This window comes from Coregonus clupeaformis, unplaced genomic scaffold (genome assembly GCF_020615455.1).
Source record: "Coregonus clupeaformis isolate EN_2021a unplaced genomic scaffold, ASM2061545v1 scaf2027, whole genome shotgun sequence".
In the NCBI taxonomy this organism is placed as follows: Eukaryota; Metazoa; Chordata; class Actinopteri; order Salmoniformes; family Salmonidae; genus Coregonus; species Coregonus clupeaformis.
The window spans coordinates 16,013-36,191 of NW_025535481.1; the positions used below are offsets into that span (position 1 = coordinate 16,013).

The following is a 20,179-nucleotide window of genomic DNA, read 5'->3' on the forward strand; positions in this document are numbered from 1 at the left end:
CACACACAGCCCTATACTACTAATACAATTACACACACAGCCCCATACTACTAACACAACTACAAACACAGCCCAAAACTACTAATACAACTATACACACAGCCCTATACTACTAATACAACTACACACACAGCCCTATACTACTAATACAACTACAAACACAGCCACGTACTACTAATACAACTACACACACAGCCCCAAACTACTAATACAACTACACACACAGCCCTATACTACTAATACAACTACACACACAGCCCTATACTACTAATACAACTACACACACAGCCCTATACTACTAATACAACTACACACACAGCCCTATACTACTAATACAACTACACACACAGCCCCATACTACTAATACAACTACAAACACAGCCCCAAACTACTAATACAACTACACACACAACCCTATACTACTAATACAACTACACACACAATCACACACTACTAATACAACTACACACACAGCCCTGTACTACTAATACAACTACACACACAGCCCTATACTACTAATACAACTACACACACAGCCCCATACTACTAACACAACTACACACACAGCCCCGTACTACTAACACAACTACACACAGCCCCATACTACTAATACAACTACACACACAGCCCTATACTACTAATACAACTACACACACATCCCTATACTACTAACACAACTACACACACAGCCCCATACTACTAATACAACTACACACACAGCCCTATACTACTAATACAACTACACACACAGCACCATACTACTAACACAACTACACACACAGCCCTATACTACTAATACAACTACACACACAGCCCTTTACTACTAACACAACTACACACAGCCCCATACTACTAATACAACTACACACACAGCCCTATACTACTAATACATCTACACATACAGCCCTAAACTACTAATACAACTACACACACAGCCCTATACTACTAATACAACTACACACACAGCCCTATACTACTAATACAACTACACACACAGCCCTATACTACTAATACAACTACACACACAGCCCTATACTACTAATACAACTACACACACAGCCCTATACTACTAATACAACTACACATACAGCCCTAAACTACTAATACAACTACACACACAGCGCTATACTACTAATACAACTACACACACAGCCCTATACTACTAATACAACTACACACACAGGCCTTTACTACTAACACAACTACACACAGCCCCATACTACTAATACAACTACACACACAGCCCTATACTACTAATACAACTACACACACAGCCCCATACTACTAACACAACTACACACACGGCCCCATACTACTAATACAACCACACACACACATCCCTATACTACTAATACAACTACACACACATCCCTATACTACTAATACAACTACACACACATCCCTATACTACTAATACAACCACACACACATGCCTATACTAATAATACAACTACACACACATCCCTATACTACTAATACAACCACACACACACATCCCTATACTACTAATACAACTACACACACATCCCTATACTACTAATACAACTACACACACAGCCCTATACTAATAATACAACTACACACACAGCCCTATACTACTAATACAACTACACACACAGCCCCATACTACTAACACAACTACACACACAGCCCCATACTACTAATACAACTACACACACAGCCCCATACTACTAATACAACTACACACACATCCCTATACTACTAACACAACTACACACACATCCCTATACTACTAATACAACTACACACACATCCCCATAATAATACATCTAAACAAACAGCCCTACACTACTAAGACAACTACACACAGCCCTATACACTACGTTCATCCACCTCTGGCCTGCTGGCCCCCCTACATCTACGGAAGCACAGTTCCTGCTCAGCCCAGTCAAAGCTATTCGCTGCTCTGGCACCCCAATGGTGGAACAAGCTCCCCCATGACGCCAGGACAGCGTAGTCACTGACCACCTTCCGGAGACACTTTAAATTCAACCTCTTTAAGGAATACCTGGAATAGTATAAAGTAATCCTTCACATTTACTACCAATGTATTTTGTCTAAACTAACACCAGACTTATTTCACCTGCTAGCACTGACTTGTTTAAAGAAATGTACTTATTGTGATGGAGATGTAGTTGTCCCTGAATGCACTGACTTTGCTCACAGCTGCTTGTTTGAAGAAGGGTACTTACTATGATCAAGATGTGGTTATCCCACTGGCTATCCTAAGTTGAATGCACCAATTTTTAAGTCGCTCAGGATAAGAGCGTCTGCTAAATGACTTAAATGTAAATGTACTACTAATACAACAAATACAAATACGGACAAAGCCCCCTACTACTAATACAACTAAGGGTAGGCAACACCACATGTGATGATGATGATGGTGATGATGATGATGGTAATGATGATGATGATGGTGGTGATGATGACGATGGTAATGATGATCATGATGGTGATGATGATGATGATGTTGATGATGACGATGGTAATGATGATCATGATGGTGATGATGATGATGATGATGATGGTGATGGTGGTGATTTACATCAAATGTGTTAGTGTAGAATTGGTCATATCTGGTTTGACTATGAAAATGTAGAACATGTTGACGACAATTAAAAGTATTACAAAGTGAGAAGCAACTGTTGAACATTTCATTCACCAAGTATGTTATTTGGACCTTCACACCACAGAGTTTCATAATTATCTCCAGCTGGTGTTTTGTATAAATGACCACTGAACAAAAGGTAATATTGCAGACTGTGCCTTTATTTAAAACAATCTCATATGCTGAAAGCCTCTCCAATGTATTCTCTCCTAAAATGTAGCCATCACCGCTTTATGGAACACAGGAAGGGAAGTTTCAACCAGCAGGGGGCATCATTCTGGCGGTGGGATGCTGGGAAAGAGAGAAACACAGAAAGGTAGGTATTGTATCTATGTTGGTTTTATAAATATGTAGCTAATAAAGTAACAAATTCCCTTTAAGATGCATTTTACAACTATCCAAATGTTTGATGTATAATGAGAGGGAGAGTACTCTGGTGACAGCATTGTACCTCCGTAGTTCATCTCCATGCAATGCTCCCGGCCGTTCGTGTTGTCCTTCACAACACCATGGTTGGAATTAGAGGGTTGCCCCGGGGCCCAGTTCTGGTAGTTAAACCTGGACCCGTCAATCCACAGCCAAAGACCCTCCTACAGAGCACACAGGAGGATGCATCACCAGCACACAGTAAACACTATATATCTACACTGTAATTACTGTCTTTAAAGGGGCAATCTGGGAATTGGAAAATATCTAATTGGCAACCCACCACTGTTTGGGTAAATAGCTGAGGGATAGGCCTGGAGAAATGTAACCACTCTCAGATTCCTAGACAGAGCTATGGATGCCAGGACTGACCATCTATGAGATCATCATGATTTAACCATGGCTTGAAGCTATACAGTGTTTGTAATATCAGAAAACAAACTGATATGAGGGTTGAGGCACCACTAGGCCTTTATAGATGGAATTCATCAAGAATCAATGCATCCTATATGTTTCATGAGGGTTGAACAGACCTTGATGGCATCATTGGCTCCAATCCAGGTGCGCTGCGCTTTCTTGGTACTCTTCTTGATGACAGACTGAAGAAAATGATACTGGGGAAGGCTGTGCACTGATGCCAGATTACCTCCCAAGAGCAAACATTTCCTCTGAGAGAGAGAGAGAGAGAGAGAGAGAGAGAGAGAGAGAGAGAGAGAGAGAGAGAGAGAGAGAGAGAGAGAGAGAGAGAGAGAGAGAGACAGAGAGAGACGAGAGAGAGAGAGACAGACAAGAAGGGAGAGAGAGAGACGGGGAGAGAGGGAGAGAGAGAAAGAGGAGAGAGAGAGAGAGAGAGAGACAGAGAGAGAGAGAGAGAGAGAGAGAGAGAGAGAGAGAGAGAGAGAGAGAGAGAGAGAGAGAGAGAGACAGAGAAAGAGAGGAGAGAGAGAGAATTAAACAGAGGTAGAATGTAAGGGTAAACAGAAGGACTAGCACATCATGTTATAGTTTCTCAACCCTGTTGAACACAGACTAAACCTACAGAGTCAACTGCAACAATGTATGGCCACCAGACAGGGATGGAGATAGCATCCCAGCTAGCCCAAGGCTAGTGCTTTTCAGACCAGGCTTGTAGAAAATGTTTCCAACTAGCCCAAGATGCAGGTCAATTATTGTCTTTTCCATTATCACATAGCACATTTTGGACCCTGGCTAGTAGAAATTGCGGTCTACCAGCCCGGCTGGCCAGTGTCCAAAATCCTTAAATAAGCAGATGATCTCTCATTAAACCATCAATACTTAAAATCACCCACACAGCTGATCTCAATTATCTACAGCAAACGTCCAGGTACCTCTGCCTTTGGCCATGTGGTCACGAGGGGGACATAGTGATAGCAGTGTTTCTTATAACTGGGCCAGCCATGTGGGCAGACTCTGCGATGACACCCTGTAGGGGGGAGAGATCACATTAAATAACATTATGAAATGGTTAGTTCCCACCAGACAATCTGATTGGTCAAAAGTGCGTTCCAACTGTGATGTTACTTAACAAAACCCCATGGCTAACCACCTGTTGTTGAAAAATGACCGATTCACTTTGAGTCCATTATATCTGCAATAAGTAACTTTTTGGCGACCTGACTAAATTCACATAGAAATGTGAGTTATGGATCTATCATTCTCATTGAAGTCAAGTCTAAGAAGCAGTATATCTGTTCTATGTGCGCTATTTCTATGCTTCTATTCTTAAATTTCGTTTTTTTGTCTTTTACTTTCGGTTTTGTATGACGGCTTCAAGCAGCTGAAAATACAATGTTTTTGGTTATGGAAAATATATTTCACAGTGGTTAAGATGTTACAATGATTCTCTACACTTTGCTTGCTTGTTTTATCACATAAACTGAAAGTTTTATCGGTTGGCAGTTTGCATATCAGGTTCTCCATAATATGTTTCTCACCTTTCGGAGGAGAAATGTGTTCCTCCGAGGAAGAATGATGATGCTGATCCTTGGGAGGAGAAATGTGTTCCTCCGAGGAAGAATGATGATGCTGACCTTTCGGAGGAGAGCTGTGTTCCTCCGAGTCAGAATGATGATGCCAATCCTTAGGAGGAGAACTGTGTTCCTCCGAGTCAGAATGATGATGCTGACCTTTCGGAGGAGAAATGTGTTCCTCCGAGTCAGAATGATGATGCTGACCTTTCGGAGGAGAAACGTGTTCCTCCGAGTCACAGCGTTTACCCCGATCATGCCGATCCCCTACAACAAAAGAGAGACAAGGACAGAGGGAAGATTGAGACATGCTTTTTTTAAAGACTTGGGTCTCGATTCAATCTGTAAAGCTGAAGCGTTACAGATTACGTGATAGAAAATTAAAAGTAATTTCAGATTGCAGCGTTAACCGTGAATGCAGTCTCTGCTAAAGAGGGAACATTGCCTTTAAATTTCAATCACTCTGTAAAGCTGAACGATGCGGATTGAATAGAGCCCTAGATCAGTTTCAGAACTATGAAGCCACAACAGACCTGTATAGAATTATATTTTAGTGAATACAGGGGGAGCCCCAACCAGGAACCTGGGTCCAGTGACCTAGGTCACTAGGTGTTGTGTTAAGGTCACTAAAACCTTTGATCAGAATAACTCTGCTACCCCTTGCATCTCCCAGAGCAAAGAGAGCGCTGAGAAGCAGAAGAGTGGTCAACATCGCCATGGTGATAGTCTCCTGAGAGAGAGAGACAGAGAGAGAGAGAGAGAGAGAGAGAGAGAGAGAGAGAGAGAGAGAGACAGAGCAGAGAGAGAGAGGAGAGAGAGAGAGAGAGAGAGAAGAGAGAGAGACAGAGAGAGAGAGAGAGAGAGAGAGAGACAGAGAGAGAGAGAGAGAGAGAGAGAGAGAGAGAGAGAGAGAGAGAGAGAGAGAGAGAGAGAGAGAGAGAGAGAGAGTGAGAGAGAGAGAGAGAGAGAGAGAGAGAGAGAGAGAGAGAGAGAGAGAGAGAGAGAGAGAGAGAGAGAGAGAGAGAGAGAGAGAGAGAGAGAGAGAGAGAGAGAGAGAGAGAGAGAGAGAGAGAGAGAGAGAGAGAGAGAGAGAGAGAGAGAGAAAGAGAGAGAGAGAGTGAGAGATTACAGACAGAGACAGACACACAGACAACAAGACAACAAGACAGTCAAAGAGAGAAGCCGTCAATACCAATTCAGTGAGTACTTCAGAGATTAGGGGAGTGCAGTGTTCCCCTAACCTGTAGTTGAGTACACTGTTAGAAAAAAAGGTGATATCTAGAACCTAAAGGGTGTTCTTTGACTGTCACCATAGGAGAACCATTTGAAGAACCCTTTTTGGTTCCAGGTAGAAACCTTTTTTATTTATTTATTTTTAATTTTAATTTAACCTTTATTTAACCAGGTAAACCAGTTGAGAACAGGTTCTCATTTACAACTGCAACTGCAACCCAAAAGGGTTCTACCTGGAACCTAAAGGGTTCTACCTGGAACCTAAAGGGTTCTCATATGGGGACAGCTGAAGAACCCTTTTGGAACCCTTTATTCCAAGTGGACCTCCAGCCATTCCACTTATCAGATGTGTTCCAGTACTTTCACATCAGAGCAGATTCAACTAATGAACGGCTTGGTGATTAGCTGGATCAGCTGTGCTTGTACTGGAAGATATCAAATCAGTGGAGCGGCTGGGGGTACTTGGGAGGTCAGGGAAACCCTATGCTATGTATATAACGTATGCAACTGCTAAGGCAGCGTTTTCTAAACTCGGTCCTGGGGACCCCAAGCGGAGCGTACATATTCCTGTGTGCTAGGATAATCTACTGTACTTGGTTGAAGACATGAGACCTGAGTTTTGGCAGCAGACTTGAATTCCTTAGCACAGCGTTTCCCAAACTCGGTCCAACACGTGCACCCATTGGGGTCCACAGGACCGAGTTTCCAAATAGCACCCTTTTCCCTAAGTAGTGCACTACTTTTGACCAGAGCTACATACTACATATGATTCACTATGGGCCCTTGTCAAAAGTAGTGCACTACAAAGGGAAAAGGGTGCCATTTGAGATGCACTCAGGTACAGTATTAGATGAACAGATGTTGAAATCTCACCTTCTGAAATCTTCAGTTGTAGCTTCACTTCTCCAGAGATCTTCAAAGGTCTTCACTGGGTCCTCTCTCTCTCTCTCTCTCTCTCTCTCTCTCTGTCCTGCCTGTGAGTTGAGTTCTACCTCTCCCACCTCTCCTATTTAAGGATCCGTCCAGTCAGACCCCTCCCTCTCTTTTTCTCTATCTCTCTGTATCGTTCTTTAAATTGAATTGGAATTTAAGTTCACTTCCTGAATTGACTGTGTAATGTGAATATTTAAGATGAATAAAGTTCATAATCAGTTTAGAGATTCACACAAAGTTTAGCATATTTATATGTTTTCCTTTCTGTAAAACACATGATTTCCACTGTTCTGTTTGTGACACTTGGGTTGATGGTCACTAGACTAGAAGCTGAATGTTATGGATTAAACTCATATCTGTTTATAGTGATTGACGCCAGACGGGAGGTACAAGGACAGAGGACCCTGATTATTATTGTAGTCTCTGAACATGGAAAATGAAGTTACTGCTTTCTGTTTTGACTTCTTAAAAGCAAGGGCATAACTTTATGTTGCATATTGGGGGGTTCTTTTAAAAGAAATAGTTGTGAAATAGCTGTTTCTGGTGAATTTTGAATGGGAAATATGCCCAAAACTTTCCTGATAATTTGGTCAATATATCCGAAACTCAACTGAAATACCAACAATTTCTGTATTACTTTAAACTGTTGGTCTAACTCTAATAGTTCAGAAAGCCACCACCAAACCCCTGCTTTAACTACATTTAAATTTAACTCAATGTAAGTGCCATAACCCATCTATTTGTGTACCCTTCACCTGTAGCCCATCTGTTATTCAATATGATAACCTATAACCCATAGCCCATCTGTTATTCAGCATGATCACCTGTAACCCATAGCCCATCTGTTATTCAGCATGATCACCTGTAACCCATAGCCCATCTGTTATTCAGCATTATCACTTGTAACCCATAGCCCATCTGTTATTCAGCATGATCACCTGTAACCCATAGCCCATCTGTTATTCAGCATGATCACCTGTAACCCATAGCCCATCTGTTATTCAGCATGATCATCTGTAACCCATAGCCCATCTGTTATTCAGCATGATCACCTGTAACCCATAGCCCATCTGTTATTCAGCATGATAACCTGTAACCCATAGCACATCTGTTATTCAGCACCTGTAACCCATAGCCCATCTGTTATTCATCATGATCACCTGTAACCCATAGCCCATCTGTTATTCAGCATGATCACATGTAACCCATAGCCCATCTGTTATTCAACATGATCACCTGTAACCCTTAGCCCATCTGTTATTCAGCATGATCACCTGTAACCCACAGCCTTTCTGTTATTCAGCATGATCACATGTAACCCATAGCCCATCTGTTATTCAGCATGATCACCTGTAACCCATAGCCCATCTGTTATTCAGCATGATCACCTGTAACCCATAGCCCATCTGCTATTCAGCATGATCACATGTAACCCATAGCCCATCTGTTATTCAGCATGTTAACCTGTAACCCATAACCCATCTGTTATTCAGCATGATCACATGTAACCCATAGCCCATCTGTTATTCAGCATGATCACCTGTAACCCATAGCCCATCTGTTATTCAGCATGATCACCTGTAACCCATAGCCCATCTGCTATTCAGCATGATCATCTGTAACCCATAGCCCATCTGTTATTCAGCACCTGTAACCCATAGCAACTCTGTTATTCAGCATGATCACATGTAACCCATAGCCCATCTGTTATTCAGTATGATTACCTGTAACCCATCTGTTATTCAGCATGATCACCTGTAATCCATAGCCCATCTGTTTTTCAGCATGATCACCTGTAGCCCATCTGTTATTCAGCATGATCACCTGTAACCCATAGCCACTCTGTTATTCAGCATGATCACCTGTAACCCATAGCCCATCTGTTATTCAGTATGATCACCTGTAACCCATCTGTTATTCAGCATGATCACCTGTAATCCATAGCCCATCTGTTATTCAGTATGATCACCTGTAGCCCATCTGTTATTCAGCATGATCACCTGTAACCCATCTGTTATTCAGCATGATCACCTGTAACCCATCTGTTATTCAGCATGATCACCTGTAACCCATCTGTTATTCAGCATGATCAACTGTAACCCATCTGTTATTCAGCATGATCACCTGTAGCCCATCTGTAATTCAGCATGATCACCTGTAACCCATAGCCCATCTGTTATTCAGCATGATCACCTGTAACCCATAGCCCATCTGTTATTCAGCATGATCACCTGTAACCCATAGCCCATCTGTTATTCAGCGTGATCACCTGTAACCCATAGCCCATCTGTTATTCAGCATGATAACCTGTAACCCATCTGTTATTCAGCATGATCACCTGTAGCCCATCTGTTATTCAGCATGATCACCTGTAACCCATCTGTTATTCAGCATGATCACCTGTAACCCATAGCCCATCTGTTATTCAGAATCAGTAACTACTAACACCTGGTTTCTATATTGAAATCAAGGAGAAAACATTTATAAAGAAGAAATATAGTAGTTTACTGCCGTGGCGTCATATCCGTGGCGTCATGAATGAAGACCTACTGCTGTGGTGTCATATCCCTATTAATGAAGACTTACTGCTGTGATGTCACAGAAGTTGGTTCTAGAAGAATATCGCGCATCAAGATGATTTAGTGCTTTTCCAACAACAATTCTTGGCCTTCAAATTAGTTTTCAAACATAAATAAGGGTGATAGGTTGCTGCCTGAGGTTCAGATCAGAGAAACAAGCGTGTTTCAGCCTACTGCCTGAGGTTCAGAGAAACAAGCTTGTTTCAGCCTACTGCCTGAGGTTCAGAGAAACAAGCGTGTTTCAGCCTACTGCCTGAGGTTCAGAGAAACAAGCTTGTTTCAGCCTACTGCCTGAGGTTCAGAGAAACAAGCTTGTTTCAGCCTACTGCCTGAGGTTCTGAGAAACACGATTGTTTCAGCCTACTGCCTGAGGTTCAGAGAAACAAGCTTGTTTCAGCCTACTGCCTGAGGTTCAGAGAAACAAGCTTGTTTCAGCCTACTGCCTGAGGTTCAGAGAAACAAGCTTGTTTCAGCATACTGCCTGAGGTTCAGAGAAACAAGCTTGTTTCAGCCTACTGCCTGAGGTTCAGAGAAACAAGCTTGTTTCAGCCTACTGCCTGAGGTTCAGAGAAACAGCCCTTCAATAACGCTGTAGCCTACTAGAAACCAGATATTGTAAGGTTAATAACACTACCAAAGATGTCTTTGAAGTCAAAAAATGTAGCCCAATATAACCATGAGAACTAGTGCTCATTTTGAGAACTAGTGCTCACACAAGAGAGAACATCTGTCACTTCCCAAGTTAACTTCTCCTTTTGAAAAACATCATTTTCCATATAATTCTTACTCCTGCTTATTAATTTACCATGTTGTAGTATTTTATGTGTTCCAAGGTAGCGCACAGATTTGATGGTTTGTAAAGGAAAGATTCACCCATTTTGAATAATATATATCGTTTTTGTGCATCTCTGTGTCACGCCCTGACTCAGGGGACTCTTATATGTTGAGTCAGGGTGTGTATATTCTATGTGTGGATCTATGTTGGCGGTTAAAATACTACGTTTTGGATATTTTTCCACTTAGCTAACCCTTCCCCTAACTCTAACCTTAACCCTTTTAGCTAACCCTTCCACTAACTCTAACCCTAACCCTTTTAGCTAACCCTTCCCCTAACTCTAACCTTAACCCTTTTAGCTAACCCTTCCCCTAAATCTAACCTTAACCCTTTTAGCTAATCCTTCCCCTAACTCTAACCTTAACCCTTTTAGCTAATCCTTCCCTAACTCTAACCTTAACCCTTTCAGCTAACCCTTCCCCTAACTCTAACTTAACCCTTTTAGCTAACCCTTCCCCCTAACTCTAACCTTAACCCTTTTAGCTAACCCTTCCACTAACTCTAACCCTTAACCCTTTTAGCTAACCCTTCCCCTAACTCTAACCTTAACCCTTTTAGCTAACCCCTAACTCTAACCTTAACCCTTTTAGCTCCCTAACTCTAACCTTAACCCTTTTAGCTAACCCTTCCCCTAACTCTAACCTTAACCCTTTTAGCTAACCCTTCCCCTAACTCTAACCTTAACCCTTTTAGCTAACCCTTCCCCTAACTCTAACCCTAACCCTTTTAGCTAACCCTTCCCCTAAATCTAACCTTAACCCTTTTAGCTAACCCTTCCCCTAACTCTAACCTTAACCCTTTTATCTAACCCTTCCCCTAACTCTAACCTTAACCCTTTTAGCTTAACCCTTTTAGCTAACCCTTCCCTAACTCTAACCTTAACCCTTTTAGCCAACCCTTCTCCTAACTCTAACCTTTAGTAACCCTTCTCCTAACTCTAACCTTAACCCTTTTAGCTAACCCTTCCCCTAACTCTAACCTTAACCCTTTTAGCTAACCCTTCCCCTAACTCTAACCTTAACCCTTTCTAGCTAACCCTTCCCCTAACTCTAACCTTAACCCTTTTAGCTAACCCTTCCCCTAAATCTAACCTTAACCCTTTTAGCTAACCCTTTTAGCTAACCCTTCCCCTAACTCTAACCTTAACCCTTTTATCCAACCCTTCTCCTAACTCTAACCTTAACCCTTCTCCTAACTCTAACCTTAACCCTTTTAGCTAACCCTTCCCCTAACTCTAACCTTAACCCTTTTAGCTAACCCTTCCCCTAACTCTAACCTTAACCCTTTTAGCTAACCCTTCCCCTAACTCTAACCTTAACCCTTTTAGCTAACCCTTCCACTAACTCTAACCTTAACCCTTTTAGCCAACCCTTCCCCTAACTCTAACCTTAACCCTTTTAGCTAACCCTTCCCCTAACTCTAACCTTAACCCTTTTAGCTAACCCTTCCCCTAACTCTAACCTTAACCCTTTTAGCTAACCCTTCCCTAAATCTAACCTTAACCCTTTTAGCTAACCCTCTTTAGCCTTAACCCTTCCCCTAACTCTAACCTTAACCCTTTTAGCTAACCCTTCCCCTAACTCTAACCTTAACCCTTTTAGCTAACCCTTCCCCTAACTCTAACCGTAACCCTACTAGCTAACCCTTCCCCTAACTCTAACCGTAACCCTTTTAGCTAACCCTTCTCCTAACTCTAACCTTATAACCCAGTGTTTCCCAAATTCTGTGCATATTTTGATTCAAATGATCAAAGCTGTCTAGTGTTGGGGCAAAAAACAAAACGTCCACCGAGTTTGGGAAACACTGCTTTAACCTAACTCCTAACCTTAACACAGGGGTTTCAAACTCATTCCATGGAGGGCCTAGTGTCTGCAGGTTTTTGGTCTTTCCTAAAAATAAGACCTTGACAATCAGGGAGGGGAGTTCCTTACTAATTTGTGACCTTAATTCTACAGGGGGAAAAACAACATGTATATTCTGAAGGCTACAACCTATCTGTTTGTTGTAAAAGATACTGCAGTTGCACAAGCAGGACGCAGTCCTTACACTTTGGACACGTTTTGTGTGATGATGCAGGGTAATCTTTATAGTTGCTTCAATATCATAGTTCCTGAAAAAAGAACACTACATGACTGCCTGTCTGCCTCCTGTGCAGCTTAGCCAATGTTTGCAATGATGATGAATAAATACCATTCAGTCGCTAACTAGACTGCCTGTTTGTGTTCCACCTCTGGGTAGCCTAACGTTCTAGGCAGCCGAGTATGTTTCAAGACGGGTAAAAAGAGTCTGACAATGGGCGAGTTCGTTTTGCATCGCCCGGTGCCATAGTTTTGCCATATATGCTGATATCTTGGCGAGAGTAAATAGCTGCATGTAACTTAGCAGCTAAGAAGAACATGAAATTGTTATTATGTTTGCAATACTGATAACAAAGTTTGTACGAACATGTCGATAATGTATTTTGTGTAAAACATGTCAATAGCTGCATGTAGCCAACTCCCCTCCTGAAAAAGCAATATGACATCACGTTTATTCAACACCTTGATCACACCTACAGCTTCATTGTGCAAAATGGTACACAGCATGTGTTAGACAAATATGATATGTGTTCAACACAAGTTCAACATTCACCTTCTGCCAATATTTCTATCAAGCCGTCTATTCATACAATTTGGTGCATAATGACTGGATCACACCGACAGTGTTTTTCCGTTTTGGTACACCAGAAGTACATTCATTTCCTATGGAAGCTGCATGGCAGTTGCAGTGCGTTCTGTGTGGTGCATAAATCGGATTTATCGAACATATGCATGAAGTTTGTAGGAAATCACACCTTATGCTTAATAGACTACTGAAGGAATGTAACAGAACAGTTTTGGGTAAAGCCACTGGGTTGTGAATAACGTCCCAGATCTTCTGAGAGTGCATTGGCAGCTCATAAGCACTGAATGCAATCAAATGTCAAACTGCAAGAAAAATGTAATCATAAATCGGACTATTCGAACCTATGCATCAAATTGTATGTGTAGACGGCTTGACAGAAATGGTAGCAGAAGGTGAATGTTGAACTTTTGTTGCACACATATCCAGACAATGCTGTGTACCATTTAGAGTAATAATGATGTAGGTGTGTTCGAGGTGTAAATTCGATAAATCCAACCTATGCACCACACAGAACAAACTGCAACTGCCTCTGCAATGCAGCGTTCCATAGAGTACCACAGTATGAGTCATAATACCCATAAAACCTAGCGGTCAAACATGGACATTTCTTCCAATCGTTTTTCAACCATACATTTTTCCCATAAGGGTTTTTTATGAACACTTAAAATAAGGGCTGTGTTTAATGTTGGCTTACCTTGGTGTGACGTTTTGATAACCATGTAAATCTCTCTGGACAAGGTGACTTTTATCAATATAATCACCTGTATTGTACAACATGAAGTTTGTAGGAAATCACCCTTATGCTTAATATACTACTCAAGGAATGTAACAGAACAGACACTTTGTGAATAAGGGCCCAGATCTTCTACTCTGAGATACTTTGTGAATACGGGCCCAGATCTTCTACTTTGAGTCACTTTGTGAATACGGGCCCAGATCTTCTGTGAGTGTATTGGCAGCTCATAAGTACTGAATGCAATCAATTGTTTACTCATCATAACCTAGATATACACCCATATACTACTAACACAACTACACACACAGCCCTATACTACTAATACAACTACACACACAGCCCCAAACTACTAATACAACTACACACACAGCCCCATACTACTAATACAACTACACACACAGCCCTATACTACTAATACAACTACACACACAGCCCCAAACTACTAATACAACTACACACACAGCCCTATACTACTAATACAACTACACACACAGCCCTATACTACTAATACAACTACACACACAGCCCTATACTACTAATACAACTACACACACAGCCCTATACTACTAATACAACTACACAGCCTACAAAACTACACACACAGCCCATACTACTAACACAACTACAAACACAGCCCCAAACTACTAATACAACTATACACACAGCCCTATACTACTAATACAACTACACACACAGCCCTATACTACTAATACAACTACAAACACAGCCACGTACTACTAATACAACTACACACACAGCCCCAAACTACTAATACAACTACACACAGAGCCCTATACTACTAATACAACTACACACACAGCCCTATACTACTAATACAACTACACACACAGCCCTATACTACTAATACAACTACACACACAGCCCTATACTACTAATACAACTACACACACAGCCCCATACTACTAATACAACTACAAACACAGCCCCAAACTACTAATACAACTACACACACAACCCTATACTACTAACAAAACTACACACACAGCCCCAAACTACTAATACAACTACAAACACAGCCCCGTACTACTAATACAACTACACACACAGCCCCGTATTACTAATACAACTACACACACAGCCCTATACTACTAACACAACTACACACACAGCCCTATACTACTAACACAACTACACACACAACCCCATACTACTAATACAACTACACACACAGCCCCAAACTACTAATACAACTACACACACAGCCCTATACTACTAATACAACTACACACACAGCCCCGTACTACTAACACAACTACACACAGCCCTATACTACTAATACAACTACACACACAGCCCCGTACTACTAATACAACTACACACACAGCCCTATACTACTAACACAACTACACACACAGCCCCATTCTACTAACACAACTACACACACAGCCCTATACTACTAATACAACTACACACACAGCCACACACTACTAATACAACTACACACACAGCCCCGTACTACTAATACAACTACACACACAGCCCTATACTACTAATACAACTACACACACAGCCCCGTACTACTAATACAACTACACATACAGCCCTATACTACTAACACAACTACACACACAGCCCCATACTACTAATACAACTACACACACAGCCCTATACTACTAACACAACTACACACACAGCCCTATACTACTAATACAACTACACACACAGCCCTATACTACTAACACAACTACACACACAGCCCTATACTACTAATACAACTACACACACAGCCCTATACTACTAATACAACTACACACACAGCCCTATACTACTAATACAACTACACACACAGCCCCATACTACTAATACAACTACACACACAGCCCTATACTACTAACACAACTACACACACAGCCCCATACTACTAATACAACTACAAACACAGCCCCAAACTACTAATACAACTACACACACAGTCCCATACTACTAATACAACTACACACACAGCCCTATACTACTAACACAACTACACACACAGCCCTATACTACTAACACAACTACACACACAGCCCTATACTACTAATACAACTACACACACAGCCCTATACTACTAATACAACTACACACACAGCCCCATACTACTAATACAACTACACACACAGCCCCATACTACTAATACAACTACAAACACAGCCCCAAACTACTAATACAACTACACACACAGTCCCCAAACTACTAATACAACTACACACACAGTCCCATACTACTAATACAACTACACACACAGCCCTATACTACTAATACAACTACACACACAGCCCCATACTACTAATACAACTACACACACAGCCCCACTACTAATACAACTACACACACAGCCCCATACTACTAATACAACTACACACACAGCCCTATACTACTAATACAACTACACACACAGCCCCATACTACTAATACAACTACACACACAGCCCTATACTACTAATACAACTACACACACAGCCCTATACTACTAATACAACTACACACACAGCCCTATACTACTAATACAACTACACACACAGCCCTATACTACTAATACAACTACACACACAGCCCCATACTACTAATACAACTACAAACACAGCCCCAAACTACTAATACAACTACACACACAACCCTATACTACTAACACAACTACACACACAGCCCCAAACTACTAATACAACTACAAACACAGCCCCGTACTACTAATACAACTACACACACGCCCCGTACTACTAATACAACTACACACACAGCCCCATACTACTAACACAACTACACACACAGCCCTATACTACTAACACAACTACACACACAACCCAATACTACTAATACAACTACACACACAGCCCCAAACTACTAATACAACTACACACACAGCCCTATACTACTAATACAACTACACACACAGCCCCGTACTACTAACACAACTACACACAGCCCTATACTACTAACACAACTACACACACAGCCCCATACTACTAATACAACTACACACACAGCCCCATACTACTAATACAACTACACACACAGCCCCATACTACTAATACAACTACACACACAGCCCCATACTACTAATACAACTACACACACAGCCCCAAACTACTAATACAACTACAAACACAGCCTCAAACTACTAATACAACTACAAACACAGCCCCAAACTACTAATACAACTACACACACAGCCCCATACTACTAATACAACTACACACACAGCCCTATACTACTAACACAACTACACACACAGCCCTATACTACTAACACAACTACACACACAGCCCTATACTACTAATACAACTACACACACAGCCCGTACTACTAATACAACTACACACACAGCCCTATACTACTAACACAACTACACACACAGCCCTATACTACTAATACAACTACACACACAGCCCTATACTACTAACACAACTACACACACAGCCCTATACTACTAACACAACTACACACACATCCCTATACTACTAACACAACTACACACACGGCCTTATACTACTAATACAACTACACACACAGCCCTATACTACTAACACAAATACACACACAGCCCCATACTACTAATACAACTACACACACGGCCTTATACTATTAATACAACTACACACACAGCCCTATACTACTAATACAACTACACACACAGCCCTATACTACTAATACAACTACACACAGCCCCGTACTACTAATACAACTACACATACAGCCCTATACTACTAACACAACTACACACACGGCCTTATACTATTAATACAACTACACACACAGCCCTATACTACTAATACAACTACACACACAGCCCTATACTACTAATACAACTACACACACAGCCCTGTACTACTAATACAACTACACATACAGCCCTATACTACTAATACAACTACACACACATCCCTATACTACTAACACAACTACACACACGGCCTTATACTACTAATACAACTACACACACAGCCCTATACTACTAACACAACTACACACACAGCCCTTTACTAGTAATACAACTACACACACAGCCCTATACTACTAACACAACTACACACACAGCCCTTTACTACTAATACAACTACACACAGGCTTATACTACTAATACAACTACACACACAGCCCCAAACTACTAATACAACTACACACACAGCCCTATACTACTAATACAACTACACACACAGCCCCGTACTACTAACACAACTACACACAGCCCTATACTACTAACACAACTACACACACAGCCCCATACTACTAATACAACTACACACACAGCCCCATACTACTAATACAACTACACACACAGCCCCATACTACTAATACAACTACACACACAGCCCCATACTACTAATACAACTACACACACAGCCCCAAACTACTAATACAACTACAAACACAGCCCCAAACTACTAATACAACTACAAACACAGCCCCAAACTACTAATACAACTACACACACAGCCCCATACTACTAATACAACTACACACACAGCCCTATACTACTAACACAACTACACACACAGCCCTATACTACTAACACAACTACACACACAGCCCTATACTACTAATACAACTACACACACAGCCCGTACTACTAATACAACTACACACACAGCCCTATACTACTAACACAACTACACACACAGCCCTATACTACTAATACAACTACACACACAGCCCTATACTACTAACACAACTACACACACAGCCCTATACTACTAACACAACTACACACACATCCCTATACTACTAACACAACTACACACACGGCCTTATACTACTAATACAACTACACACACAGCCCTATACTACTAACACAAATACACACACAGCCCCATACTACTAATACAACTACACACACGGCCTTATACTATTAATACAACTACACACACAGCCCTATACTACTAATACAACTACACACACAGCCCTATACTACTAATACAACTACACACAGCCCCGTACTACTAATACAACTACACATACAGCCCTATACTACTAACACAACTACACACACGGCCTTATACTATTAATACAACTACACACACAGCCCTATACTACTAATACAACTACACACACAGCCCTATACTACTAATACAACTACACACACAGCCCTGTACTACTAATACAACTACACATACAGCCCTATACTACTAATACAACTACACACACATCCCTATACTACTAACACAACTACACACACGGCCTTATACTACTAATACAACTACACACACAGCCCTATACTACTAACACAACTACACACACAGCCCTTTACTAGTAATACAACTACACACACAGCCCTATACTACTAACACAACTACACACACAGCCCTTTACTACTAATACAACTACACACAGGCTTATACTACTAATACAACTACACACACAGCCCCATACTACTAATACAACTACACATACAGCCCTATACTACTAATACAACTACACACACATCCCTATACTACTAACACAACTACACACACGGCCTTATACTATTAATACAACTACACACACAGCCCTATACTACTAATACAACTACACACACAGCCCTATACTACTAACACAACTACACACACGGCCTTATACTATTAATACAACTACACACACAGCCCCATACTACTAATACAACTACACACACAGCACCATACTACTAATACAACTACACACACAGCCCCATACTACTAATACAACTACACACACAGCCCTATACTACTAATACAACTACACACACAGCCCTATACTACTAATACAACTACACACTCAGCCCTATACTACTAACACAACTACACACACAGCCCTATACTACTAATACAACTACACACACAGCCCTATACTACTAATACAACTACACACACAGCCCTATACTACTAATACAACTACACACACATCCCTATAATAATACATCTAAACAAACAGCCCTACACTACTAAGACAACTACACACACAGCCCCATACACTACGTTCATCAACACCACATGTGATGATGATGATGGTGATGATGATGATGGTAATGATGATGATGATGGTGGTGATGATGACGATGGTAATGATGATCATGATGGTGATGATGATGATGATGATGATGATGATGATGATGATGATGATGATGATGATGATGATGTTGATGATGATGGTGGTGATTTACATCAAATGTGTTAGTGTAGAATTGGTCATATCTGGTTTGAC

General features: G+C 41.2%; 1 protein-coding gene across 1 annotated transcript; it reads right to left on the reverse strand.

The window, feature by feature from the left end:
* Positions 1 to 2,855: 2,855 nt before the first annotated feature.
* LOC121562780 (galactose-specific lectin nattectin-like) lies at positions 2,856 to 5,304 on the reverse strand. Its single transcript, XM_045219059.1, has 6 exons — positions 5,254 to 5,304; positions 5,014 to 5,158; positions 4,408 to 4,502; positions 3,592 to 3,726; positions 3,084 to 3,222; positions 2,856 to 2,923 (listed from the first exon to the last, which is right to left on the reverse strand). Exons 1-6 carry the CDS (start codon positions 5,302 to 5,304, stop codon positions 2,856 to 2,858), a joined length of 633 nt encoding a protein of 210 aa, XP_045074994.1.
* Between the last annotated feature and the right edge of the window lie 14,875 nt (positions 5,305 to 20,179).